Source organism: Pangasianodon hypophthalmus, chromosome 6, assembly GCF_027358585.1.
Source record: "Pangasianodon hypophthalmus isolate fPanHyp1 chromosome 6, fPanHyp1.pri, whole genome shotgun sequence".
Lineage (NCBI taxonomy): Eukaryota > Metazoa > Chordata > Actinopteri > Siluriformes > Pangasiidae > Pangasianodon > Pangasianodon hypophthalmus.
In genome coordinates this window covers 19676181-19703633 of record NC_069715.1, presented here as the reverse complement: position 1 = coordinate 19703633, position 27453 = coordinate 19676181, and the positions used below count along the sequence as shown (strand labels likewise).

The following is a 27453-nucleotide window of genomic DNA, read 5'->3' as shown; positions in this document are numbered from 1 at the left end:
ACTAAAATAAGACAATTCAAAACATTTATGAAAAGGTAAATTGCCAGCTTAAAAGAAAAGGACCAGTATACAGAACAAAAGATCTAAAATCAGCACAGTTTATTTGGTTTTATAATAATGGTATCCATTATAAAGCAATCAGTAAAGTGTTGTACAGTAGTCCACAACATAATTTGGTTTAAAATGCATGACATTAATAAGAAATTTACCAGAAACATTTCTAGTATGCAATGATTTAAGCAAATGTCACATTTTGATATTCATGTTTTTTAATAGTGTTGAATTATAAGTCATAAAATTCTTTAGGATTATACCTCTAGGTAACTGTTATGCATATCCCAGATACCCATTTTTTAAATCTCATGTTAGCATAATTGAGCTAGACTTTGATTTTATTTATATTTTAAAAGTAAAGATGTACTGGTATTTAGCAACAGCGACAGAGACAGTAGGTGAAGATGCATAGCGGCTGTGATTCAGGAATGATAGCTCTGAAGAGAGGAAACAGTGCAGACCCCTAGACAGTTTTCTTAACTCAATGCATATTGGCATTCACACATTAAGGCTTGCCAGTCTCCCCAACGAGTTAAATTGTTTCTCACTTCTGAAGACTTTACTGATCAGGAAGATCGTCCCCATCATTATGTTAGGTAGATCTTTGCATATGAGGGCATAGGGCCATGAAGAATTATTGGCACCCTTCATGAAAATGAGTGAAAATTAATATAAATTTAAAAGAGTACGCAGTGTGATCTCAAACATAGAGAGACGTTGTATAGTTTTATTTTATAGTTTTACACACACACACACACACACACACACTATATGTGTGTGTGTGTGTATATATATATATATATATATATATATATATATATATATATATATATATATATATATATATATATGTATGCACATACATACAGTGGATATAAAAAGTTTACACATCCTGTTAAAATGTCAGGTTTTTGTGAAGTAAAAGAATGAAACTAAGATAAATCATGTCATAAATCATGTCTTTTCCCACCTTTAATGTGACACTGCAAGGCACACAAATAAAGTGAAAAACAATCAGAAATTTTTTAAGGGAAAAAGGAAAAATAAAAAACTTGCAATAACCTAGTTGCATAAGTGTGCACACCCCTAAACTAATACTTTGTTGAAGCACCTTTTGATTTTATTACACCACTCAGTCTTTTGGACTGAGTCTATCAGCATGGCACATCTTGACTTGGCAATATTTTCCTACTCTTTCTTGCAGAAACATTCTAGATCCATCAAACTGTAAGGGAATCTCCTGTGCACAGCCCACAGGACATCCACAGATTTTTAGTTGGATTCAGGTCTGGGCTCTGGCTAGGTAATTCAAAAACATTGATCTTCTTTTGATTAAGCCATTCCTTTGTTGATTTGGATGTATGCTTTGAGTCACTGTCATACTGAAAGGTGAAATTTCTTTTCATCTTCAGCTTACTAGCAGACATCTGAATGTTTTGCACTAAAATCGTAGCTATTCATGATCCCCTCTACCTTGATAAAAGCCCCGGTTCCGGCTGAACAAAAGCAACCCCAAAGCATGATGCTGCACCATGGACATGGTGTTCTTTTGGTGATGTGCTTTCTTTTTTTGCACAAAGCATAACGTTTGGAATTATGGAATTATTATACCTTTTGGAATTTGTCTCATCAGACCATAATGCATTTTGCCACATAGTTTGGGGTGATTTACTTGAGCTTGGATGTTTTTTGTGAGAAAGGATTTCTGTCTAGCCACCCTACCTATAGCCCAGACATGCGAAGAATACGAGAGATTGTTGTCACATGCAGAGAGTAATCAGTACTTGTCAGATATTCCTGCATCTCCTTTAATGTTGCAGTAGGCCTCTTGGCAGCCTCCCTGGTAAGTTTTTGTCTTGTCTTTTTATCAATTTTGGAGGGACGTCCTGTTCTTGGTGATGTCACTGTGGAGCTCCATTTTTTATATTTGTTGATGATAGCCTTTACGGTGTTCCATGGTATATCTAATGTTTTGGAAATTTGTTTATACCCCTCTCCTGATTGATACCTTTCAACAAGTGGGATACCATGCATGCTTTGTAAGCTCTTTGCGGACCATGGCTTCAGGAGTCGGATGAAACCAAGAAGATGTGAAGAAAATCAGCTGGTCTTGATTTGGGGTTATCAGAATAATTTCATTGATGACAGCTGTATGATGATTACTTTTGAACATGAGATTGAATGTGAGTGTTTCATTCTGAACACAGCAGCATCTCCAATTATAAAAGGGTGTGCACACTTATGCAACCAGGTTATTGTAACTTTTTTATTTTCCCTATTTTCCCTAAAATGTTTCTGACTGTTTTTCACTTAATTTTTATAGTTTGTAATTTAACATTGAGGGTGGAAAAAGTTCTGACATGATTTATTTTGGTTTCATTTTTAAAAATAACAAAAAACCTGCCATTTTAACAGGGGTGTGTAGACTTATATCAATTGTTTATCTTGCCCTGGATTGAATAACAGCACTCTGTTACTTCCTGTAATGTCCAGAAAGGTTGGAGACACTTGTAGACACATGCAGAAGCTCCTTTATATTCTTAGGTTTGGGTATGTAGATTTCCCTCTTCAATTCAGACCACAGGATTTCAGTAGGCTTCAAAGTATTTTTTTTTCTTGAACTGTTTCAGAGTATGTTTGGCTCTGAATCCCTGAATCATCAGCCCCAAAACAGCCTCAAAGCATCAGTGTTTTTCCTTGTATGCAGTCCATTTTTGTTGTAAATGACCAAGAAGTTAATGACGCTTGGTGAACTATAGGTGCTGCATTTTGTCAGATGATCTCAGGAAGGGTTTCATCCTTGCAATGCTCCAAACAGCTTCAAATATTTAAAAATAATCATTAGAGCATATATTTTTGAGAGAAAATAATATTATTTAGTTAGAATGAGAATTATTTTTCATTAGAACAAAGATGAATAGGTTCAGTGGAAAATTTGAATTATTGTGTATAACGTTTATTTTATATAAAATTGTTTTGCTCATTTTTATGAAGGATGCCAATAATTATATTACATATGCATTCTGACAAGAAACCTATCTAGTAGACACCATTGGCAGCTTCTATTGTCTAGGCATCAGATCCTTTTTGTCTGCGTTTAGAAGGAGGCACTAGACGAGCAGGTAATTCAGGCGGCAGGCCATGCCCTTCAAGTTTCACCTCAATCAAGTGGCTAGCCAGGGCAAATTCCTCATCATCCAACATGCCATCACGATCCACATCTGACAACTTCCATATGCGACCCAACACAGAGTTGGGCAGCCGTGTGCTCACCATCCAGTCTTTGGCTTTGGTGCCACTCAGCTTGCCCTCACTGGGTGCAAGGTTGTAAAAGATCTCATCATACTTGGGCTTATCCTTAGTCACGATCCAGTCTACTTCCACCTCTCCATCCTGACCATCATCCTCACCTTTCTCACCAAAAGGGTCACCCTCCACAAAGGGTCCTGCTCGGGTCCCCAAGAAAGCCCCACCTTGGACTCCAGGTTGACCTCCTGCTTCCAGCTCCTCCTGCCTGAGGAGAGGCATCAGCTTGGCAATGTCAGTGGACAACAGCTCATCCAACATAGCCATCATGTTGGGTTTCAGGGACTTAAACTTGGTAAAGTCTTGACCTGCCAGGAGTTCCTAAAAATTCAACAAAAAAAGACAGAGTTTAAGATTTCATACACCTTAAAGGAATATGTCATACAAAAGATTAATTAAGATTAATTAATAGTCATGTGGAGACCAATTATAATGAAGGCATTTGCAGTATTAACGTTGGATTTAATACTCCATTTACATTTGGAGCTCCTGCTTGCAGGACGTTGCAGAAAAAAGGGGTTCCCAAAAGTAGCTTTTTAAATAATTGTTTTCTCAAAGGGAACCCCTCTCTTTCATGGTTTGACATAGAACCTTTAGGGGCTTCCCCCAAAAAAGGCAATGTGAAGAACAGGGTCTTTATCTAGGGTGTTAGATATGTTATATGAATATTTAATTATAAGATTTTAACCTGAAAAAAAAAGTTTTTTGCAGTTCAGTAATCAAAATCAATATCAGTATCATCGCTAAGTATAGCAAATATAGTATAAGTAATGATACAAATAACATCAGTCCACAAAGTGCTGAACCTGTAGCAGCTATTCAAAGATCCATAGATATCATCACAATTCCTTCCAACCATGGGTGTATTAAAGTTGAGAAAAAAGCTTACAAAACTCTAAAAAGCCTTATAGTGTCTCTGTGAAAGCAGCACAAGCTGTTTTAGCTTGCACAGACCTGCATCTTGGCACAGTCAGGAAAATCTCCAGGGGAAATGTGATGTTGCAACTGGATCTTGGAGAAGATGACTGGCAGCTGGTAGATCAAATTCTTTTTCTTATTGTCCTTCCTGAAGACAGAAGGCATCTCTTGCTTCAGGTAACTAATTATGTGAGCATGAACCTGTAAAATGAGCAGATTTTAAATATGTATTACAGATATTTATCCCATTCAACTGACATGTTTACTCAAGTGCTTTACTATTACATAAGTGTCAAAATATATTATACTGACCACATGGAGTATATGTAAAAAATGAAAATAGTCTATTATAGATAAAAACAAAAAATATATATGATACTGAGTGCAAAAAAATAACTTTGGGAGGTGGACTTCTTATCCAATTATCCAATCATGTGGCAGCAGTGCAATGCTTGTGCTGTATTTGTGAAGCCTTATAAGTTGTAATCTGCAAGTTGTAATAATGCCATTCCTCACCTCAGCACCTTCAACATGCAAAGTGAAAAAAAAAACATGGACGCCTCGATGAAAGAATGTCTTTTGTTTGCTCTGTCAGAGCATGCAAAGCTCTTAAAAAAAGTTGCATCCAGTGAGCAGCAGTTCTGTGGATGGAAATGTCTTGATGTTGAGAGAGGTCAGAGGAGAATGGATAGACTGAAAGATGAAGATTGGTCAAACACCACCTGGTCTTTTTCCAGTCTTCATCTGTCCAGTTTGGGTGAACCTGTGTCCACTATATTCTCAGATTCCTGTTCTTGGCTGACAGGAGTGGAGCCCGATGTGGTCTTCTGCTGATGTAGTCCATCCTCAAGTGTCCACATCTTGTGCCTTCTGAGATGCTTTTCTGCTCACCACAGTTGTAAAGAGCAGTTATTTGAGGTACTATAGCCTTCCTGTCAGCTCGAACCAATCTGGCCATTCTCCTCTGACTTATCTGATCACCAAGTCATTTTCTCCTGCATAACTGCTGCTCCCTGGATATTTTTTTTTTTTTGCATGATTCTGTGTAAACTTTAAAGACTATTGTGTGTGAAAATCCCAGGAGATCAGCAGTTTCTGAAATACTCAAACTGGCACCAACAACCATGCATCAGGCAAACTCACTGAGATCACATTTTCCCCATGTCTGATGTGAACAATAACTGAAACTCTTGATCTGTATCTGCAAGGTTTTATGCATTGCGCTGCTGATGCATGATGGGCTAATTAGATAATGCATGAATGAACAGGTGTTCATGTGTTAATAAACTGACTGGTGAGTGCATATTGTCTGGCATTTCCAAATATATTGCATGTTTTGGATCTAAATCCGGATTTCTTTAAAGCTGCAAATAAAATTGAATAACACTGATCTAAATATTGTGTTATGAATGACTGAGATGCTAAAATAATGTTTAGTTCTTTCTGATCATTTTATTTTTTTTTGCCAGAGGTCTGAGATAAACACAATTAACATCATTAAAATCATCAACAAATTATTCAACAAAAAATACTTCACCCTGACTAGACGGGCTCTCTTGACCAGGTCATTGAGTTTGCGGAGGGCTGCGTTTCGTGGCAGGTTCTGAATGTCAACAAAAAGATCTTCCTCTTCCAATTCAAATAGCTTCCGGTTGTCTGGAACCATAAGGGGTTCAGACCAGAATGAGCCGATATATACTCTCAGCACTTCAGGGGTTCCAAACACTTTCCCCAGAGACCACATGAGAGCACCATATACACGCATCAGCTGCTGTGTCCCAACCATATCAGCCTTGTTAAGCACCACACGCAGTTTGTCCTCGTTGCCCTTCAAAGCACTTATGGCCTCTGAAAACTCATCAGAAATCTCCAGCTTGTGGGCATCGAAAAGGAGAATAATTCGGTCCACTCGTTCAGCAAACCAACGCAAGACAGCTGGGAAGTCATAGCCTATAGAAAGAGGATAAACAAACTGAAGTGATAATTTTTTTCAACAGCTAGCTTGTTTACAGCTTTAACCAAAACACTGTTTCTTTATTTACTAGAATAAAAACAGAAGCTACAGCATATTAGTTATTCTCTATCAGTTTGCAGCCCTTCTTTCATTCCTACATTGTTGCCATGCTTATGCATTCCTCGTTTCCCTCTCCCTGACTGTCACACCCTGCGTTTCACTCTCCCACTCAGTGTGTCAGAAGTGATACAGCTGTTTCCAGACAGAACATATCTGAGATAAACCAGGCATAAGATGAAGCTCTCCCACATATATTCTCTGTCGTATGGCTAATGGCTAGGATCATACATAAACTCTGTGATATTGGAATGGGTAGATATTGCACAAAGCAACATGAAAAGCATTTGCAGAGATTCTGTTACAGCATATACTCTTGGTTTAGTTTAGTTTTACCATAAGAAAGAGATTTCACAGAACTCCTCACAACTACAGTTTGTCTTATTCAGTGTACTGCAGCAGTATTTTTTTTTTTTATTGAGAATTAGCACGGTGCAGGGTGACAAATGCAAATGGGTGCAGTTATTTGAGGGTGCAGTTACTTGAGGGTGGAGTTTCTTCCTTTTCCCTACACCACTTGCCCCTCACCTTTAGTGTTGGCCTCACCTCGGCTCACTCTCTGCTTAGCTCCCGAAAGGATGCCAGGGGTGTCAATGATACTGATGCTCTCCAGAACCTGGTTGGGCAGCTGCGCACACTGGAATCTAACAATACATTGTCATTTATTCAACAATGGACTATGAAGTGAGAAGTCAAGCTCCAAATGCTTCCTGACATGTCACTGCATGCTGTTTCCTGACATGTTATTTTCTAAACTTTGCAATGGGATGTTTTGCCTTTCATTACTTAAACTGCATAAAAATTGCCTATTCTTTAAACACACAGTGATGAACTATATAAGCTGAAGTCAGAACAGTTGTCCCCTCGAGGACCTTGGAATGAATCAGAGTTATGCAGAAGTTTCCAGTCCCCTTGTATCATGGCTGTGTGAGGTGATCTAACGTATACTCTGGTCAGCACCCCTCCCAGGTCGGACCATTGTGTAGAAGTGGTGCTCTAAAAGCACAGGGGCTTCCTGAAGGAAAATGATCGGTGCTGCCAGAATCAAACAATGTGCCCCACTAATGATCGGATGCTTAGAACAACACAGCCACTTCCTTGTGTAAATGGGTTTATCATGCTGACCAATTCCCAGGACAGGAAATTGAAGAAGTGACATTCTCAAAACATGCTAGAAACACATGAAAATAAGTAAACCGCTGATTTGAGGTGATTACTATCAGGACAGAATCACAGTACAACAGAAATATCAGAAACTACTATGTTTGAACAGAGCACTGACTACACCAGTCTTTATGTCAGACTTATTCTTGATTTGATATTTGTACATACTAATTGTTTCAAGTTACAATATGTAGTTTATATATCATAGTTATAGCTGCTTCAGATATACAGTTCTGAGCCTGTCTTGAGCACGTAGGAGAAACAAATTGCAATCATTATGTGACAGACTGGTTTCAGAACAGCTAAAGAGAGACTTTTTTTGAGACTTAAATAGTTCTGTTTAATTTGTCCTGCTCTGTATAGACACTGACACCCTATAAACCCTCTTAAGTGTCATGCATTGCAGCTTCTGCTGTAGTACACTAGCTTTCACAACTACCTCTTGTGATATTTCACCCTTTCTCTATGCTTCTACAAACAAGGCAAGTCCCTCCTCCCTCAGAAATTTGGCACAAACACTTGAAATTCCATGGAGCAAAAACTATTTTCTCTTAGCTCTTGCTCCTTACTCTGCCAACCTCTTGAAGGAAGAGTGATTGGATGACGCATTCTCTCTCACTTTTCCACTCTCACTCACAGCTTCTCATATTTAAGAAACAGCATGTTTAGGTATGCACAATTGTTCATTAACCTGTTCAGGAAAGTGTTTCCAAAGGGGTTGAGTTTGCGGAAAGGCTTGTTGGGGTCCACTATGAGAGCATTTCCAGGGATTATTCCCTCCATGTCACCATGCATGATGGCAGTAAAGCAGTCTGTAGTAGGCTCTGGACCCACACGGCTTCCAGGCACTTCTTGTTCCAGAAGGTACCTGGGAAAAGAGATCAACTGATTTCCCTTTATGTCAGACACCTTTCTTTTTTTTTTTAAGAGCCAAAACATCTAAGACTTGCTGCATTTTTTTATCTTTTCAAACTATGAATAATTAATATTCTTACTTGATGAAAGTAGTCTTTCCTGTTGAGTACTGACCAACCACTAGCACCATGGGTTTGTTGTCAAAGTCAGCATCCTCCAGACTTGGAGAGTGGAAGTCATGAAAACCATAGTACTCCTCAATAGGCAAAAGCTTCTTACGATACAGTGACTTCAGCCCCTCCGTGACTGTCCTGATCACTTCAGGGGTCTTCTTGACGTTTTTCCGCCCCCAGCGAGACATAATGTGGTGACTGTGGGTCTTTATAGTGGTTTTGCTTCACTGACTTAATTTAAGGTTCTGTTTTGGACTCTTTATTTATGTTTCCTTTGGCTCTACAGGCTATTCTCCTTTTTCCTGTCCTTACATAAGTTGGTAGCGTGGGTCTGCCTCCTAAATTTAGTAAAAAAGAGGATGAAGTTAATAATGTTGACTATTGTAAATTGTGCTTTAGGACTTTAAAATCTCAGTTCTCTCTCTCTTTAATTCTAAGATATCCTCCCATCCTTATAAATTTCTTTAGACAACAAAAAACAATTATTACCTAAGCATTAGCAAAAGAAGAATTACAAGTGCATTTCTGTCCTGTTAAATACATCGAGATGATGTTTTATTTAGAAGATGGGCTATGCTCCAGTAATAAAGACTTGTCTGTTTCTTTTGGATATTGTGTATTCCCTTTACAGAAAGTAGTGTGCATGGCCTGTGTCCGTGTCTGGAAAATGTTGGCATTCACTTCGGAAACACTCATACACACACACACCCTTTTATCCACATACATAGCTCATTTCTGTATATTGAAAAGAGATTCTTCCAGTAGGGATTAATTCAGTGACCAGAAGACACCAGCTACAATGTTCACATTTGACTCCTGTTTCATTTTCGAAAAAAATAAAATAAATAATTACCACTGTTCTGTAAAGGTGCTGTAGGTTTAAAAACAAATCATAACATGTTAATGGAGTTGTTCATCCAGACATTCCAAGTGCTTTCTTAGACTAAATTACTCAGTATGTATCCTCTGTTGTATTTTCCCCTCTTTTTGCGAAGCCATGTTTAGTCTAGAGGACTACATGCACTGTTTGCCTAAAAAACTTGCTTTGAGGGTTTGATATCCTCATTTTGGCTGGGAAAACAAAACAACTAATCACAGATAACTCAGGAGTTCTCTTTTTTCAGAAGGAAAAAGCCACATCGAAACGTTAAGCTTAGACGATAAAGTACCGAGTTTAGTAACTTGGTTTAAAATCGTTTCAAACTGATACAGATGCTGTGGAAAGAAGCAAGCTTTTGAACTAGGACTTCTAACAAGTCTAACAATTTGCACAGGAAATGGAAAATTCCTTGCTGCAGTCATCTTGATGGAAGGACTGATTGATGTGCATTTCAATTTAGTCTCAAAGCCAGTGTAGATCCACAGGGTGTATTTAAGAAGCATAAAGGGCAACATGGTCTTGCCTAGTGAGACAGAATATAAGGACAGCTTACTGATTCCTGTTCTTAACTCATCTGGCTCACTGTATCCTCCCTGTGATAATCAGTTTTTGGTAGTTTTGAACAGTCTCATGATTTTCATTAACTGCAGCTGTGTTACATAAGAGGAGACATAGAAATTGGGTATATTTGCTATAAATATTACTACACTAAAATTTATTTAAAACACATCTGTGAAAGAATATTTAACAGTAAAGTATTACAGGAGAAAAAGATAGAGATGTACATACATAAGGGAACTATTACAGGTAACAAAATATAATCAGCTTAAATTATTCTTACCTGTTATGCTGTTATAACAAAAAAGAAACCAAAAATATAATAATGCTCTGTTTCACTTGTTGCTACTTAATGCTTCCCGTCAGAAACGTTTTTTACATATAAGGATGGAATTTTTAAGAAAAAAATTCTCTTCTACAAATAAGCTTTTGAATCAGCTCTTGAGTCTTCACTATGCACGCAGCACTGAAATGTCTTGGTTGGGTCTCCTCCCCTCCCTTTCTTCCTCCCCTTTTCTCCTCTCGTTTCCCACCACAAAAACTTGCCACCACTACACACTCCAAGGCTCAAACTGGATAGCTCATTGTTTTAGGGTTTAGGTTAGAGAAGGGTGGGAACAGATAGGTGAGGGAGGGAGGCAGGGTAAACGCCAGTTGTGCACCACAAAGGAGGAGTCAAAATATTGGAAGGGGAGGGGGCTGGAACACACCATGAGTTAGTGCTGCTTCTCTGCAAAATGCAACACTATTTTGTAAAGAGGCCAATAGACAGCTTTTGCAAGTTGTGCATAGTTTAAATAAGGTTGTTATTATCTGTAGAGAGCTGCGCATGAGTCTTGAAGCTACCGCAAATGTAATTCATTTTCCTTTGGCCCAGCCCTTTACAACCCATGACACTAGTCAGAACTTCATTTAGCAAAAAGTCGCCATCTTGTGGCCAAAGAAAGAACTTGTAACCAGTTTAAAATATTCAACCATGTATGTTTATATCAATGACAAACATACAAATGCATGATTCTTTCATAAAAGAAGCAAAGTTTAATTTACAGTTTTACTAAATGTACAGTTTCCTTTTTAAAAAAGTGTCATTATACACAATAAATACAATACAAAATTAATTTGTAGTACTATACTTCAAATTCTTACAGTTCTATTTTTTTTTTCTTTAGATTAGTCTTCTTTTCCTCATAATTAAGCTGTGTTTGCATTTGAATTGTCCAGAGGGTTTTGAAGGAGTCTACATTATGTGTACATCAAATATATAAATAAATTAGGAGGATGTCTTTACGGCCACTTAAATGTCAGTGATAGAGTAACAGTTGCACATAATCACAATAGTGGAGATGCTTCTCTGCTTGATGATGATGATGATGATGATGATGACGACACAGTGGTTGTGGTTCCCAGGAAATAATTACCATAAAAATAATTGGTTTCAAACATGGGTGATTACACCTGTGTAATCTTAGAGATATCACCTGCGTGCTGTGTCTGTACCCAGCACTAATCTAACCTGATTCAGCTAATAATACTCTACAGTAGCAGTGGAAAGTTAGAGCCAAGTAAATGAAAAAGAACTCTTCCAGAGGGTGGATTTTCAGGAAGAGAGTTGGGTAGCACTGGTTTGGGTAGAACGGGTCACTGAATTTTCTTGGAAAAACTGCAGAGGCAAGTTTGAAGTTTGCAATCAAACCAAATAAAAAAAACACACTCAGACTACAGGTATTCTCTGTAAATGTGCTCCAGATGATAGTATAATTTAAGGTCAAAAGCTCTATCAGAAACCTATCTGTTTGTTTTATGAATGGTTCTTTTGCAATCCCAGCACTCACCACATCAGAACCCAAATGAAGAATGATTCTCAAAGGCAAGATTTTAGTGCTGGGTCAGTTTCTATGTTATTGTAATTCATGATTTTGTGCTAAAGAGGGATAACTAAAGTCTTAACCAGTGGATAAAGACCTCAATTTAAATTCAAGAACAACATTGAAGAATAACATTAAACTATAAAGGCAGAATTCTACAGTGGTAATGGTAATTAATCAAGGGCCATACATAAAATAAATGGACAGATTAAAAAAACCTTCCTCACATTTTGTTATTACTAATGAAGAGTTATTGTAAGAATTTAAGTGAGCCCTGTTCACAATGAACATAAGAACTGTCCTGAAACTTCCTGCAAAAGAACACCAAAAAAAAAAAAAAAAAAAAAAAATGGCATGTCAAAGTGCACTTCATGCTTTTTAAAGTACACCTAAAGGGCCTTACATTACAACTAGAGAATATTATTATTCAGTAGCCATCCATAGACAAGCAAGGCAAACACAGCTAAACAGAGTAAAGTGATTTTCCTGCTTTGGCCTCTCTCATGCCTTTCAGTCTTTCAGCATCTCTCGACTAAAAGGGGCTGTTATCTACTATGTGTCTGTGACACCAGATTTCCATTCTGTCCTCGGCCCCCTAACTGTGGGTGTTGTGTAATGGAGGATGAAGATGGAGAGGAAGAGGAAGTGACAGTGTGTCTATACGATGATGTTGATGAAGATGCTGTGCCCTGACGATGGTGGGTTTGGTGCTGGTTGGTTAAGTTTCCAGCATAGACTCTGTCCACGGCTCCACGGGTTGGTGGGCCCTGCTGCAGATTCAGTATGCTATCTATAGCACACTGCAGATGTTCGTTCAGCGAATTGTCCAGTGGAGGGCTACCACTCGAGAAGCTGGCATTGTCCATGTCTGGGGAATCTGATTTAGATCGTTTTGCAGGAAGTGATGAGTCTCTCGCCCAGGATGTTTCACCAAGAGATGGAGGGCCTGGTGCATGCTGGTCCATCCGAAATGTGCCCACTGCCCACTCACGGTTTTTACTCATCTGCCCCATGACTCTCCCCATGTGGTCCCCCGTATTACCATCCTCCTCATCCTCTTTATCAGAGGCTTGCTGTTGCTGCTGCTGATGATAGGCATTTCTAATTCCATGGTAGAATTCATGCTCTACAGATGCCAGGCCCTGTGGCCCTGGGTTGGTGTGGGTGTGAGGGGGCTTACAGACACCTTGCTGCTCCAATTTCACACTGGCAATAACTGTCCTCTCCACTGGAGGAGAGGATGCAGGTGCTGCTGGTGGAATGGGTCCCACGTCGCCCCCTCCTGGCACTCCCGGTCGGTGATGAGGGCTGACGTTTTTGCGGTACGTCTTGCGTAGTGGGAGCCGGCAGGTGGTCAACTGAGGTGCTGAAGTGGAGGTAGGGTTCAGTTTGGCCCCAGACACCTCATAGTGCTCTAGAGTGCCATTCACTTGGGCTGAAGAGGTGCAGGAGGATAAGGACGAGGACAACGATGACCAGCCATGAGAGACTGAAGGAGGGGGGGCAGCTGAGGAAGTTGTAGTTCCAGACCCTGCATGTGTTGTTGCTGCACTGAAAGTGATAGAGGATGTGGAATTACTGGTTGGGGGTGAAGTCCTTTGAACTATGGACAGCTGGGTTACAGGTGGTCTTGTTTTAGAGGGTGGCTCAGGGACTTGTGGTAGTGGAGTGTGCTGTGGCTGTAAATGAACCGGGTCTAACGCAGTGTTGTGAACCACTTTGCTGAACCCTGCCTCTTGCTTAATCTTCAACTTCAACCCAATTCGCTGACGTGCCTCGTAGGTCTTGATGGGAGGCTTGCTAGTCCGCTGAGGAAGTGCATCATCGTCATCATCGTCATCATCATCATCATCATCTGCAGAATGAGTGGAGGATGAGGTGGGGCCTAAACAGCGCTCAGAGCTCAGCCCTGTGGCTTTTGCACAAGGCCGTACCACTGATGAAGGCATGGGGGTGCAGCTAGTAGACCACGATACCAATGCTCCCCCTCCTCCTTGTTTTATCACTAGTTTGGTGGGGGGAAATGGAACAGGAACAGGGTTAGCAGAGGCAGCAGCAGTCACCGAGGTAGAAGCAGGAGCTGGGGTGCCAGCTACATGGGCTGTTGCTACAGCAGATTTAACAGAGCTCAGTTCCACTGCTGCAGGCCCAGTTTTAACAGAGCTCAGTTCCACTGCTGCAGGCTTCACACCACTGTCGGCAACCCTGTTCACCATACACGAGCTGGCCACAAACTCCTCTGTAGAGAAACAGTAAGAGCGTTGAATAAATAACACAATGATTTTGCAACTAAGGTTTAATGGAACGACATTGTAATTGTTACAGCAGGAATGACCGACACTGGTCACCGAACCTCAAAATTTAGGCTGTAGTCCATTCTGAAGCAATCATGACTGCCCTAATCTGAAGGCTACACTTCCCACAGTGAGACCTCTGAAGGGTCCCCTTCTGTAAGGGCTCATTTAGAATGTATTTAAACTTTTCAAAGCCAAAGAAGAAAACTAATGTAAAAGACAAAGTATCCCTATTTTTCGACATGAAAAGACATCGTCAACACTGAACACTTTTACCACTTTCATTTAACAGTTACATTTTATAATTTAAAATGGGCTAATTTACAAATGCACTAACTATATGCTATCTGAACAACAACCACCATAAAACCCATCTCACAGAGCTTACATGGAGCATCACTAATTGTGGCTGCATTAGTACTTGTAGTTACAATTTACTGTGTAACAAATATGCTTCATACTTTAATTTGACCTGTATTTAAAGGTAATTTTTCTCAAGACTTAAGTCCAGCTCCCTTTCCACTATTTCTTAATTCTTACGCAGAATTAAATTTGCATTTACCTGGCTTCTCCTTGGCCAGTATCCTGTCCTGGTTCAGGGCAATCTTCTCCTCCTGGATAAACATTCTATCAATCATCACCATCTCTGCAGAAGGACCCAGCCTCTGCTCAAAACAACACAAGAAGCATCAACACAAGGTCAAAGACAAAAGAAGTTATGGGTAGAGTAATAAGACCTGTGTGCAGTCATACCCTTGATTCTTCGAACAGCAGGTGACGATACTTATCCACCATTGCTTGTGTGCGCTTCAGAAGTTGGCTGGAGACGTTTTCAAACTCATCATCCACTGGGCAGAAGCCAAAAAGGCCAAAAAGTGTTAGACAATCAGTAGTGAAGACACTAATGTGCACAAATACACTTCAGACTGTTAGAATTTCAAAATACTGAGGCTGTATTAATGTACTAGATTAATTAACCTGATAATTCATGTGCTCAGTCATATACAGGCTTAGGTGCTTTACCTTTGCGGTAGTCTTGAGGGGAGGGAGCCATGCCCTGGTACACATGGTAGGGCAACAGCCGGCAGAGTGTGTCCTCAAAAGAATGAAAAGGTGAGCTGTAGTCTGGATGCAGTACAGAAGCCTGAAGCTTCCTCAGCTGTTCTAATATCCTACACACACACACACACACACACACACACACACACACACACACACCTTTAGCACATTAGTCTGGACAAACCTATTATCTTACTGTTCCTTCTATGGACAAACCAATACAGTACTTCTGGGGCAGAAACACTGGATTATATTACTGGATCAAACTTTTCTGATCTGATGTTAAAAAATAGTGCATGTCTAGTTCAATACTTGTATACAACTACAAAGCCACACAAATGGTACGTACCGTGCTTCTTTGCTTGGCTCCACACTTAAGGGCCTTTTTAAAGCTGAAGTCTGTGGAAGGTCAGAGAAAAATTAAAACATTATTAATAAATGCATCCACATGCCACAACAGTGTAGTGAGGTATATCACAGGAAGCACTATGTGTATAAAACCCTTACTTGGGTTTGAACAGGAGCTGAAGGCTGCAGGGAAGACATCTGTGAAAGTCCACTGTTCAGAACCTGAATCTGTATCCCTTGTTTACCTAATGTCAGCCCTCCAACTGCACTTATAACCCCGGGCTTTGCCTGCAGATAATACAATACTGGGTTAAAAATGATCATAGTTTAAATAAAAATGATTTAAATATACATAAAGAAAACCTAAATCAGTAAATAGTTGTATAGGTTGCTAGTAATTCAGACCTGAACAGACTGAGCAAGATTTAGAGGGGGTTTTCCTTGATTAACTGTTACTCCACTTGGCCCCGAAGTTCCAGGAAATACCTGGGTGTCATTTGGACCTGGAGTATAGACAACACATGTATTAAAAAAAAGAGAATTCTATGAGCAACGTTAAATAACCAAAATACCAAAATAGAAGGTTCACCTGAAACTGATGACTTGATGAAGACAGACTTCTGTTGCAACAGAGATGTGACAGATGCACTGACTGTGCTGCTGGCTGAAGAGTTCACCAGTTGGGCTGCAGGCTGGTCAGGCAGTTTGCTAAACTGACTGGCCTGAGGCTGAGTCTGAAGTTGTTGTTGTTGTTGTTGTTGTTTTGCCTGGAGTAGGATGTTTTGCTGAACCTGAATAAACACAGAAAAAGACTGGTTAGAGCAAGGGCTCTGCACTGTATTACATTTCTAGAAACAAAAAGATTCCTTCAAGCACCCTCGAGGAACCCATTTCCCCCCTACAATGTAGCTGTAACAGATAAACTTCATGATGTTGTTGGTGACATTTCAGTAGTCTGCATTAAGGTTTCACAAAAGCTTGCCTGGTTGAGCTTTTCCAGTAGCTGCTTCTGTTGTGGTGAAGGCTGGGTGATGGATGACATTGTTTGTAGTTGTGCATTAATCAGCTGTAAATGGTGCTGCTGTTCGGCAGTAAGACCTGGCATCTGCTGTTTCAACACTGCCCCAGCCGTGGCACACACTGCAGGTGTCACAAAATGGAACTGTGATGAAGGAGCCTGGGGAGGCTTTGGGGAGCAGGAGGTGGGCAGCTGTTCCTGCTGGAGAACCACTGGCTGAGGAAGAACCTGTGGTATCTGCACTTGAATTGGCTGAGGCTGTATCTGCTGCTGTGGAGCTTGGGCAACTGGCTGAGATGGCTGCGGAGAACCTCCTATCGAATTGTGTATTATAAAGAGTGGCGGTATAGACGAAGGTGTGCACGCCCGAGAAGGTGCCTGGGACTGAGATGGTGGCTGTGCCTGGGGCTGAGATGGAGGTCGGGACTGTGGAGGGTGAGGGGACTGGATTTGAATAAGGGGAGAAGCCTGGGATGGCTGCGGGCTGTCTGATAGAGTCGGCGTCACACTGTGAGTAACCACAGACTGAGACGGTGATGCGCTTTGGATCTTTAAAGCTTGCTGCTGATGTGCAGCTGATGAAACCTGGAGGTTAGGAAATGAAAGGGCAAGCAGATATTAATGAATTATTTTGTACATAAAAAAAAACTTAGAAGAATATTGTCTCTAAATTAACAAACTGAAATTCATATTAAAAATCATGGCAGCAATATAAAAGCAGCATAGTAGGACAGCAAGGAGACATATAAAAGATTTGTTATTGTCATCTTCTTTGCAGAATTCATACAAAGTGTGCAACAGACATTTCTAACAGGACATGTTCTGTTTACTGTTTTTACTAGGTTAATGAAATATACTTCAAAGTAGTACAAAAATGTGTGCATAGAATCAAAGTAATACAAAAATGTATGCAGCAATGTCATAGTTTAATGAAACTAGTTAAACTAAGCATGTTTAATTTTGGCTTGATAAGATTAATGATAAGGAAATGTCTATGTGGATACAGTTTTGATTAAGTGGTAGAAAGAAAAACAATTTAAATCCACATATTTTCAAATATCTTGTGATTTAATTTAAAAGTCCTTATCAAATTCCTTTTTTACATTATAATATTACATTACTTTTATATTAATATGAACAAAATACATTATATTATTGAAAAAAAAAAACAATAAACAAAAAAATGTTACAACCTTTCTCTTTTCCAAGCCACGTTTAAGTTGCATGAATAATCAACTATTAAAATATTTGTTCTGTGCAAAGACATTTATTCATCTTCAGTAGCCACTTTATCCTGGTCAGAGGGCTGCGGTGGATCTGAAGACTACCACTAGACGCATACACTCTGAATCAGATGTCAGTTACTATGAAACACACAGTCACACCAGCATGTTTTTGGGAGGTGGAAAGGAGCATTAATTCCACCCTAAGGTAACCCACATGGGCACAGGGAGAACATGTAAAACTCCGTGTAGACTGTAACTCAAACCATCTACTCTGGAGTTGTGAGGCAACAACACTACCTGCTGCACCACTGAACCACCCTTATTTCAAGACATTTTTCCAAAATTATATACATCACAAAAACGGCCATTAATTCCATCTGTGTCTTCAAGTATCCCTGCTAACAGTTTAATAGCTGGCTAGATATTTGGGACACTTTTATGAAGCTAAAGTTGCAGAGATGTTCCTAGGGCATTTTACATTATTTTTATGGGAATTAAAAACAGTACACCACTACATCCTTAAAATAATAGACACAAGGACGTTTGGACAAGTAAAACACCACATTACTGGAGAACAACACAAACACATCATGCTGTCATTACCTCACATAGCACAGAATCTAATGAATAGTGGACCATGGAAATTAGCAGGGAAGGAAGGAAAAGCAACAAATTAACAAAATTATAATGCAGACCAGAATCAGATTGGCATAGCAACTGAAAGGAGGACGCAATGCTAAGAGGAAAGGCATAGCAGGATGTGAGGTCCAGCAAAAAAGTGTGTGTGTCTGTGTGTGCGCGTGCGTGTGTGTGCGCAGAGAGGGAGCAGTTTCACTGGATTACAAGGTGTTCTAATAGAGCTGAACAGTCAGGTTTTGAAAGTAAAAATGCCACTAATTTTTGCCATAGCTAATTTGATTATTACCAATAACATATAAACTGGTTAAGAATGACTATGAGATTGTTAGACAATAATTGATGCTCCTGTAGAATTCATTACCCAGTCTAGTTTCAATGTTATTTCAAAAAATATATATATTTAATTTAAAAGTGCCAATGAGACACTTAATGCGAGGCCCATTAATGAGGGATACTGATGCTGTAACCATGGAAATGGTAACAACAGCATATATTAGTGTCTCTCACTTTCTTTCTCAAGGACACATGCTATAGAAAGGATATGCTCTTGATTAGTTTACAATGCCATTTTAGTAAAAACTAACTAAATAAATATGCCTATGATATAAATAATTTATAAAATGCAGCAATACATATAAATGTGTGAATTTTGTCATATTGTTTTATAGTTACATTGTTACATTTCAGTTCATTTTTATTTCATAAAAGGTTTTATTTCAAAATGTCTTTTTTCCCCAAAAGATTACTTTTATATCATAATGAGACTTTTATTTCAAAACAAAATATGTTCATTCTGTTGTAATCTGTCAGTCAGCTCAAATGAGGCTGAACCAATTCAGCGATTGGCTAAGCCTTTGCTATCAATTATTTTCGCCTGGAGAGGGCTGTACACTAGCATGAGACTACATGCTGCGAACTTGCGTGGCAAAGTTATGATAGCTTTCAGGCAGATGGAACCACATGGTAGACCTTAGTGAGTTCTGAAATGGGATGCTTTCTTTAGCTAATCAGACATACAGACTTTAATGCTATTTTAACCCACACTTTATTTAAAAAAAAATACAAGGTTTCGTTTTTGGCAACCACGTCAGATTATTGGCCATAACAAGAAGCATCGCTCAACGTCATCAGCAGTTGCAGACTCAGTTGTGGGTGTAATGAACAAAGTTTATTATTTACTCCATCATCCTCTTCCCCAAAATGAGTTTGGAGAAGGAACTAAAAGACTAAACACACCTCTCTGAGAAGTTCAAAAATATTCTTCTCAGCCATGTAGTCAAGCAGCCTTCGAAAATAACGCAGGCTATATAATGATTATTTGGTGTGCTCTTGCTTTGGCCTGAATGTGTGACCAACCAATGCTCAATTCTTCACAATCTTCTCCTATGGTGTTGACTGACTGATTACAACAGAATGAAATGCCATTATGAAATAAATGACATTTAGGACAGAAGCATCATTATGAAATAAATGTGCTATGAAATGAAAAAGGGCATTATGAAAATAATAGTAGTACGAATGTAGGATTTTGAAAAAAGCCTTTTTGAAATAACAATTAGAACTCAACAACAACAGTGTCAAAGAGGATGCCTCCACTGCCAGCAAGTCTAGTCCTTCTTGTTACTAATTCATATGCCACAAATACATTTAAAATACACTTCAAACAGGAAGTAAGCTATTGAAGAAAACTAGACATCTGACCATGCTGTGACACTGACCCTATTCGAATTAATTCCAAAATCAAATCAGTTTATCTACTGGTAACAATGACAATTCCACAGAAATCACACAAATCAACCACACGTTCTTGAGATATCACGCTAACGAGAATCCCGGACGGACAACCCAAAAACATAATGCCTTCCCCACCTAGTAGCGGAAGCATAAAAGCCTATTATTATGATATGAAAGTGAACTGAAATATAATGTTATTGTGAAAATGAGTATGATGAAATAATATTTTATAATAATTAATTCAGTATTATTTATTGACACATTTATATTTTTATTACTGCATCTACTCATTTTAGTATTTATATCTTAGACATATTTATTTATTTAGTTTTGACTAAAATGGCATTCCATAGTTTAGGGCACAGGAGGAGAATTGACTTGAGATCAACCGAGTAGGTGATCTCAGATTTTTGCTGACCAGCGGAGGCTGGGTATCTGTTTTGCAAGTTATTGCAATCTTACGTCATCTAATTTTGCAGCAGCCTAGCGCTACTGAATTCACACTCTCCAGTTATGCTGTTACACTGGACAGCAAAATCTCTGAGAGACTAAGTTGGTTTAGTGTTTCCCCAGTCCATAAACCAGCATCAATACTTTTCATTCTTCATACATTCCAGACTAAAAGAATGTAACATGAAGAGCAATGACACTAGAACAATATATAACATACTAAGTTACTTGTACACAAATCTACAATACATACTGTATTTAAAAAAACACTAGAATATTTACAAAAACAGTACCTTTGGGGAAAATACAATTTAGTTATGTCATCTGATATGCTTAATGTGATCCATAGTTTATTCCTTTGTAAAAGTCAATAGTATAGTCTTGTACTCCCATTTTATGCTTTTAAATAATTGTCATAAGGTGATTCATATCATAGCTGGTTGGTTTGTTTTAATGCAACAAACTCTATTATAAGATGTCTACAAAGAAAATGAATAGGAAATTTACTTCCTGAACCGAAGCCGTTGAAAAAAATGGTCAGTCACTGTTCAGCTCTATATGCAGCAGTGCCAGCAACAAGTGGGTGGGGCTTAGTGCAGAGCACAAGCTCATCTACCTTGTTAACCAATGCTGCCATGTCAGCAGGGCCAAGGGAAGGACTCGCATTCTCCCCTGGGTGAGTTTCAGTTAATGGGCCATCATGGGCTGTAGGGGCGGAACCAGAGCTGCCACCGCTGACGATAACAGATGCAGGTACACCCACAGAGGCAGGTGGGTCTTTCCCTGCTTGGTGCTGCTGATCCTGACATGAGCACATTTATCAGGTCAGGAAGGGAGAGGTAAAACAGTAATCCAAACTAGGGAATGTTCAGCAGGGCTCTACATTGAAAAAAACTTTCAGATATACCAGACATACATAAATCTCATAAAATAGATTTGCATGTCTGCATGGATGCTACATTTTGCATTAAATCTGACTAGTGGACATGACCCTGACATCAGGTCCATTTTGGATTTTACAGCTAAAGTTAGTTTGTTAGATAATGCACATATTTTAAACACAACAAACAGAAAATATAATCAAGAGCACACCAACCTGCTGCAGGAACATCGGCACAGGCTCCTGGCTAAGGATAATGCTGGAGCTTGGAGGACTGAACAACACCTTTCCTGGGCTGTGCTGGACCTGGGAGGCCAAGCCCACTGTGCTCACCGATGTCGTAGATGTAGTTACTGTAGAAGATGGAGATGTAGAGGAGGGAATCAACATAGTGGCTGAAACTGAAGGACCTGTCTGGACTGTAAGGATAGAGGGTTGGGGCTGGGTTTGGGATTGGGCTGCTTGCTCAGTGGAAGTACCCAGTTCAGTTATGCTCTCACTTGGTTGGCACTGGGGGATGGCAGCTACTCCAGTGCTGCTGTTTCCAGTAACACCACCAGCCTGCTGCTGAAGGGTTGGCTGCAAACTGACAGCTGGGCTGAGGCCCTCTATCGACAAGGAACTCTGTATAGGCATGCCTTGTATAACAGTTTGAACATGTCCTTGATGAGCTTGATTCTGTGACTGAGCTAGAGAAACAGGCATCTGGAATAGTGTGGGGTGACCCATCTGACCTGGTTGAAGCTGTATGGGTCCAGAAAGAATGTGGGCAGTACCAGGATGACCTTGAGGAGCCAATACCTGTCCTAGATTTATATTTTGATTGGTTGCCAAGATTTGATTGGCAGCTATAATTTGTCCTCCTGGCCCGGAACTGGTAATAATGTGTCCGCCAGATTGCTGGGCCAGGATTTGACCTCCAGTCTGAAGCTGAGGCAGGAGGAACTGATGATTCTGCCCTTGTAAGACAGCCTGGGAAGGAATGACAATGCTGCCCTGCTGATTTAGCAAGTGAACACTAAGAGGCTTGCCTGATGTAGGATTGCTGTGTTGCTTAAACAGGGCTTGGGAGAATTGTGCCCCCTGTGTGGTGGTCTGTGTACTCAGTACTACATTTGAACTTGGCTTGCCAGTGAGGAAGGCTACATTCTGAGCAGCAGATGCTGGGACTTGCTGCACCCCAAGAGCTTTATTGGCATCATTTTGCAATGTATGTGTGGCTGGCAGTTGCTGCTGTTGCTTGAAGGATTTGGGTTGGATGGCGCTTCCTTGGGGAGGTTTGGGCTGTATTGGAGTTGGTGTCCGCTGGATGATGACATTCTGCATGACTTGGTTTTGAGTCTGAGACTGAGTTCCTGTATTTAAAGGACCACGAGCAAATCCCACTATTCCACTCGGTGCAGCCATTGTGGTACCACTGCTGTTGGTGTTAGTGCTGCTGACACAAATAGCTGGCCCATTCAATGATGGAGACCCAAGAGTAGCCTTGCCTCCCTGAATCAACAGTCCCCCTGCAGAGCTAAGCACAGAACCTCCAAGACCAGCCTGGGCTCCAGCACTTGCAGCATCAAGCCCAGGCTGGTGCAGAGGATAGCCGCCCACGGTTTTGGTCAGGATGTGCTGCCCTGATGGATTGATAGTCATTACAGTGGATTGACCCACCACTTGAATCTGTCCAATGCCCAGATGTCCAGACTGGCTTCCATTTGGTAGGGTCTGAAGACTTGAAATGGGTTGAAGGGTCACATTTCCAAGTCCAACTTGCTGCATGAATGGCTGGACGCTGATGGCTTTGTTCATGACCTGGGGTTGAAGCTGCATCCCTTGGTGTGCCAGAACTGAGCCAAGCATGTCGGTGGTTGCACTGGAAGGTGTGGTAGTGGTGCCCTGGCCAGGAAAGATCTGTGTAGTTCCTGCAATGCCCACCCCAGGCATACTAGCATCAGGCAACGGTTGGACCACCTGTGTCAGACTAGTTAGCCCAAATGAGCTGAGGTCAAGCTCAGCCTCTGCTTCTTGAAGGCTCTGCTCTGTGATATTGGCTTCTGCCAGACTCTGCTGCAGAATATCACAGGGTTCATGATTTGACCCAACACCATTGCTTTCACTATCTCCTTCTTCCGGTGAGGCCACAAGGATGTCATCATCTTCTAGAAAGTCCAAATCAACACTGACCCGGGGAAGCCCAGATGGCTCGCTCGTCGACAGCTGAGCCGGTGGTTGGACTTCAGGAACATGTTCCTAGAAGAGACAGAAAAGACAAATTTTCACATGCAGACACTAGATCACGTTATTAAGGGAAAAGCAAACAAAAGGTATGGATAGTTACGAGATGGTATGCCTCTAGTGGCCTAGTTAGCCGTATCGATTCACCACTGATGATTGCTGGCATGTTTGAATCTGATCTGATGGGTGGGGCTGGAGAGGGCATGCTACGTAAAGGAACATAGACAGAGAAGGTGGGGAAAAGAGGGGAATATACTTACCCCAGTGCTGGAGAAGAATGAGTTGGACGGGTCACTTGAGCCATCCAAAAGGTCGTCAGTGTCCAGCTACAGACAGGCATACCCAGAATAGGACAGACCACCACACCACAGACAAGGGCACGAAGGGAAGGGTAGAAAATGCAGAAGGACAAAGAGGCCAAAGTGGAAAAGCAAAGGAGAAGTATAGTGAGGATAGTGTCCAGACCCACCAAAGCACAAAACGTACAACCATAAGTTAGCAACAAAACAGTTAAAAGGAAGGGAAAACAGGATGCAAATGATAGGAAACATTAGATTAGTATGTCAATATTGTGAATTAACAAAAGAGAAAAAATAAGGGTGAAATTCCGTGCAATCTTATTCTAAAGAAGATAAAGAAACAGAAACAATCACCTGGAGAAAAGCTGGAGTGGAGGGGAAAATTTAGGCTAACTTGTTGTACACAGTTTGTTGAGAGTTTTTGTGAGCTTAGTTGAAAGCTATTTTTTGAAAACTGTGTTTTAGGATGTTTTTACTCTTAATCCATTTGCTTAATCAGAGCATTACTGATACTTTTGGTTTCAATTTGGTTTAATTCCACACTACATAACTTAATGAATCAAAAAGCAAAAAACTTTGGATGAGAGGTGTGTGAGATGATAGGACTGAAGGCATTGTTGATGACCAATTAGTCAGAAATACAGCAATGGGAAAAGGTAGACAAACAAGTGCATGTAGAAATCACTGATTATAATTATGATTCTAAATATCATTTATAATATGTAATAGTTTATATTATAAATAAGTACCATAATTATAAATCACTACTTTAAAACATTTTGAGTATCAGAGCATTTATACTTTTTTTTTTTTGTGTGTGTTCTTCAGTCCAGTATACACAATTGTATTACTGCAGCACTGTCCTTTGGCTCAGTTTGCTCTTTGTGGGTCAATTTAACAGTGAATTTGCTGCCCGCAACCATAACTACACAGCATGGTTGGTTCACTTCCTACGACTGGGTCGATTCAGGGTTGAATTGCTCTCTCACTGCAACTGAACTGTGTTAAAGCTTGCTTAGAAGCTGACTGAGACCACCTTGTGAATCGCACAGAGGATTAAATGCACTGGGGTTTGATTTAAACTGATTAAATGGTGCATATGTGAAAGTACCCTTAATTGTCCAGTTTTGGAATGTCACCTGGTTAACTACTACTGTTACAGATCAGTACTCACCTGTGTTTCTGATCCATGAAGAAAGTCATTGAGAGCTTGTGGGTCACTGTAAAACAAGGACGACCACTCACGTTCAATTCAAATTCCACTTAGAATATGTGTGTGTGTGTATATATATATATATATATATATATATATATATATATATATGCATATATATATATATATATATATATATATATATATATATATATATATATATATATATGCATATATATATATATGCACACACAATGTGGCACACCTGCATAAATTCTTATTCTTGTTTTGTTAGTGTGGTATATTATTTTAAGAAATGTACACTTACCAAATTACATCTAGCAAGCACCTGCCATCTTCATCATCCATGTCAACTAAAAAATTAATAAATAAATAATTAAATAAACAACATAAACAACAGCCCAAAACAGTCACATTTCTCAACTTTAACAGAAAGTAATGTAGACTGTATATATATATACACACACACACAAAGTGTGTGCGTGCGTGTGCATATACATACACACATAGACACAGTCTATAATATATATATATATATATATATATATATATATATATATATATATATATATATATATATATAAACAAATTACTTTATAGTGAAAACAGATAAACCAGAGAAAAATAAAAGTTTGTGCTTTATGTACCGTATATTCATGTTCTTCGCGTATTTCCAAAAAAATATAGACACAATACCTTGATATTAAGATGGTCCTGGTTAAAAACAACTCTTTTAGCGCAACTAAGCCTTCCTACACAAAGCTATGTTGAAAGTAACACATTTCGCCAGGAATGCAAAGGCTGGCTTTTAGAAATATAATAATATGTCATGTATTTTGATGGTAAGAAGTAAAAACTAAAACTAAACTAAGAACTAAAGCTACATTTCTTGCGTGGACTAGAGGGGGTGGGAGTGGGGGGTATTCCACAATCGCCCAAACAAATGAGAAATATCCCACTCGTATATCCAGGAAAAACAAGCGCACACAGTGTAAATAAACTGACTCACCCAAACAAACTAATGTAACGAGTTTGAGGGTAACTGCAGCAACCTGTTTCGGTCACAGCCACTTATGAGATCTTTAAACGCAATCGATCAAAACTACAAAAAGAAGATGAGGTAGGCGGGGACCCGACCTTGCTAGTTCAAGAATAACCTGCAGACAGCAGCCCATCAGACAGGTTATGTTCAACGCAGACCACAGTTGTGATCCCTTTCACGCATAAAAAGAGCATCCCACATAGAGGAAAGGGCAAAGCAATACATGAATGGAGACTCTGGACCTCTAGGATACGGCGGTTGTACTTAGCTTTGCACAACTACAACTTGTCCAAAATACCTACTGGTGCAATCCAATTCCTTCCGTTTGTGGCCATTTAAAAGGTCTTGCTAATCTCTTCGATCGTTTATTTCCATAATTGCTAACAAGCCACACAAATCGTTTTCTGTAATTTCACTTAGCTGAACCTAGCTAGCTGACTAGCAGTAAATTTGCGTTAACTGCTTTAGGCGCAGTACAAATAAACCTTACAATAACTGAATATCAGTACAAGGTACATGTTATACAGAACCATTCCACAAAAACACGGATCATGACCAATGGATATCATGTGTTTAGCTACCAATATAAGCAACTGCGTAGCCTAGTATCTTTATCCTTGCTAAATATGAGTTTATGTTGGAATAGTCTTGGACCAGAGGGTATGCTTGGGAATTCGTTGTAAAATTAATCTATTCGCCGACTCATGCAGGAATTCGGCTCTATGAACATGGTAGAGGTGAAGTTTGTGACTCACGTGCAGACTGCAAACGTTGCAGCTTTACAGTAGTTATTCAGATTTATAGAGAAATTGCTATATTGTAACAAACTCACCCGAGATGATAGAGGTACAAGCAGCGCGGGGTCTCCAAAACAGCCCTGCACGGGCTCCGCCTCAGGACCCAATCACAGAGCCCAGAAACAGGAAAAGGCGCCCAGCGCATTTGCCTGCATGATAAACTTATGAGTAACTACAGTAATGATGAATTAAGCTTTTATGTCGATAGTTTAACACTTAATAAAATTTTACAGTATAAAAAACAAGAACCTCGTTCAAATCGAGTTCAGGGAAATTTCAAAAAGGTAGTTCATGTAGACTATATGACTGATCAATTAGGATAGGTTTGTATGCATTAATAAGAAATGAAGCCTATATCAGCGTTTAAAAAAGTGCAATTTAATTTAATAACTAACCGGCGATTACACGATTTTTATACACCTT

The 27453-nt window shown here is 39.7% G+C and overlaps 2 protein-coding genes across 6 annotated transcripts; both read right to left on the bottom strand.

Moving 5' to 3' along the window:
- Window positions 1-84: 84 nt before the first annotated feature.
- ehd2b (EH-domain containing 2b) lies at window positions 85-10608 on the bottom strand. Of its 2 annotated transcripts, none has more exons than XM_026913813.3 (7): window positions 10263-10608; window positions 8509-8879; window positions 8205-8381; window positions 6878-6993; window positions 5816-6228; window positions 4315-4479; window positions 85-3681 (listed from the first exon to the last, which is right to left on the bottom strand). In XM_026913813.3, the coding sequence occupies exons 2-7, from the start codon at window positions 8727-8729 to the stop codon at window positions 3124-3126; spliced, it is 1650 nt and encodes a 549-aa protein (XP_026769614.1). In that variant the 5' UTR covers window positions 8730-8879; window positions 10263-10608; the 3' UTR covers window positions 85-3123. The 2 variants fall into 2 exon arrangements, with proteins under 2 accessions (XP_026769614.1, XP_026769615.1); XM_026913814.3 differs by having other exon boundaries at window positions 6896-6993; window positions 10263-10594.
- A 386-nt stretch (window positions 10609-10994) lies between these two features.
- Window positions 10995-27159, bottom strand: bicra (BRD4 interacting chromatin remodeling complex associated protein). Of its 4 annotated transcripts, XM_053235097.1 has the most exons (15): window positions 27066-27159; window positions 25499-25544; window positions 25192-25237; window positions 23979-24044; window positions 21709-23733; window positions 21229-21414; window positions 16528-17148; window positions 16135-16336; window positions 15951-16048; window positions 15705-15833; window positions 15547-15596; window positions 15162-15310; window positions 14892-14986; window positions 14701-14803; window positions 10995-14083 (listed from the first exon to the last, which is right to left on the bottom strand). In XM_053235097.1, exons 2-15 carry the CDS (start codon window positions 25537-25539, stop codon window positions 12390-12392), a joined length of 5505 nt encoding a protein of 1834 aa, XP_053091072.1. In that variant the 5' UTR covers window positions 25540-25544; window positions 27066-27159; the 3' UTR covers window positions 10995-12389. The 4 variants fall into 4 exon arrangements, with proteins under 4 accessions (XP_053091072.1, XP_053091076.1, XP_053091074.1 ...); XM_053235101.1 differs by lacking the exon at window positions 21229-21414; XM_053235099.1 differs by lacking the exon at window positions 23979-24044.
- Window positions 27160-27453: the final 294 nt, after the last annotated feature.

What these genes read in the sequence shown, in the direction of transcription:
- bicra (XM_053235097.1), bottom strand. Translation starts at nt 25,539, where the DNA reads ATGGATGATGAAGATGGCAGGTGCTTGCTAGATGTAATTTG. An exon ending in CATTCTTCTCCAGCACTGGG is followed by an intron (nt 23,734 to 23,978) that starts GTAAGTATATTC and finishes TGTCTCTTCTAG; the next exon opens with GAACATGTTCCTGAAGTCCA. An exon ending in CCCTCAAGACTACCGCAAAG is followed by an intron (nt 14,987 to 15,161) that starts GTAAAGCACCTA and finishes GCTTCTGCCCAG; the next exon opens with TGGATGATGAGTTTGAAAAC.
- ehd2b (XM_026913813.3), bottom strand. Translation starts at nt 8,729, where the DNA reads ATGTCTCGCTGGGGGCGGAAAAACGTCAAGAAGACCCCTGAAGTGATC. An exon ending in GGAAAGACTACTTTCATCAA is followed by an intron (nt 8,382 to 8,508) that starts GTAAGAATATTA and finishes CTCTTTTCCCAG; the next exon opens with GTACCTTCTGGAACAAGAAG. An exon ending in CTGACTGTGCCAAGATGCAG is followed by an intron (nt 3,682 to 4,314) that starts GTCTGTGCAAGC and finishes TTGAATTTTTAG; the next exon opens with GAACTCCTGGCAGGTCAAGA.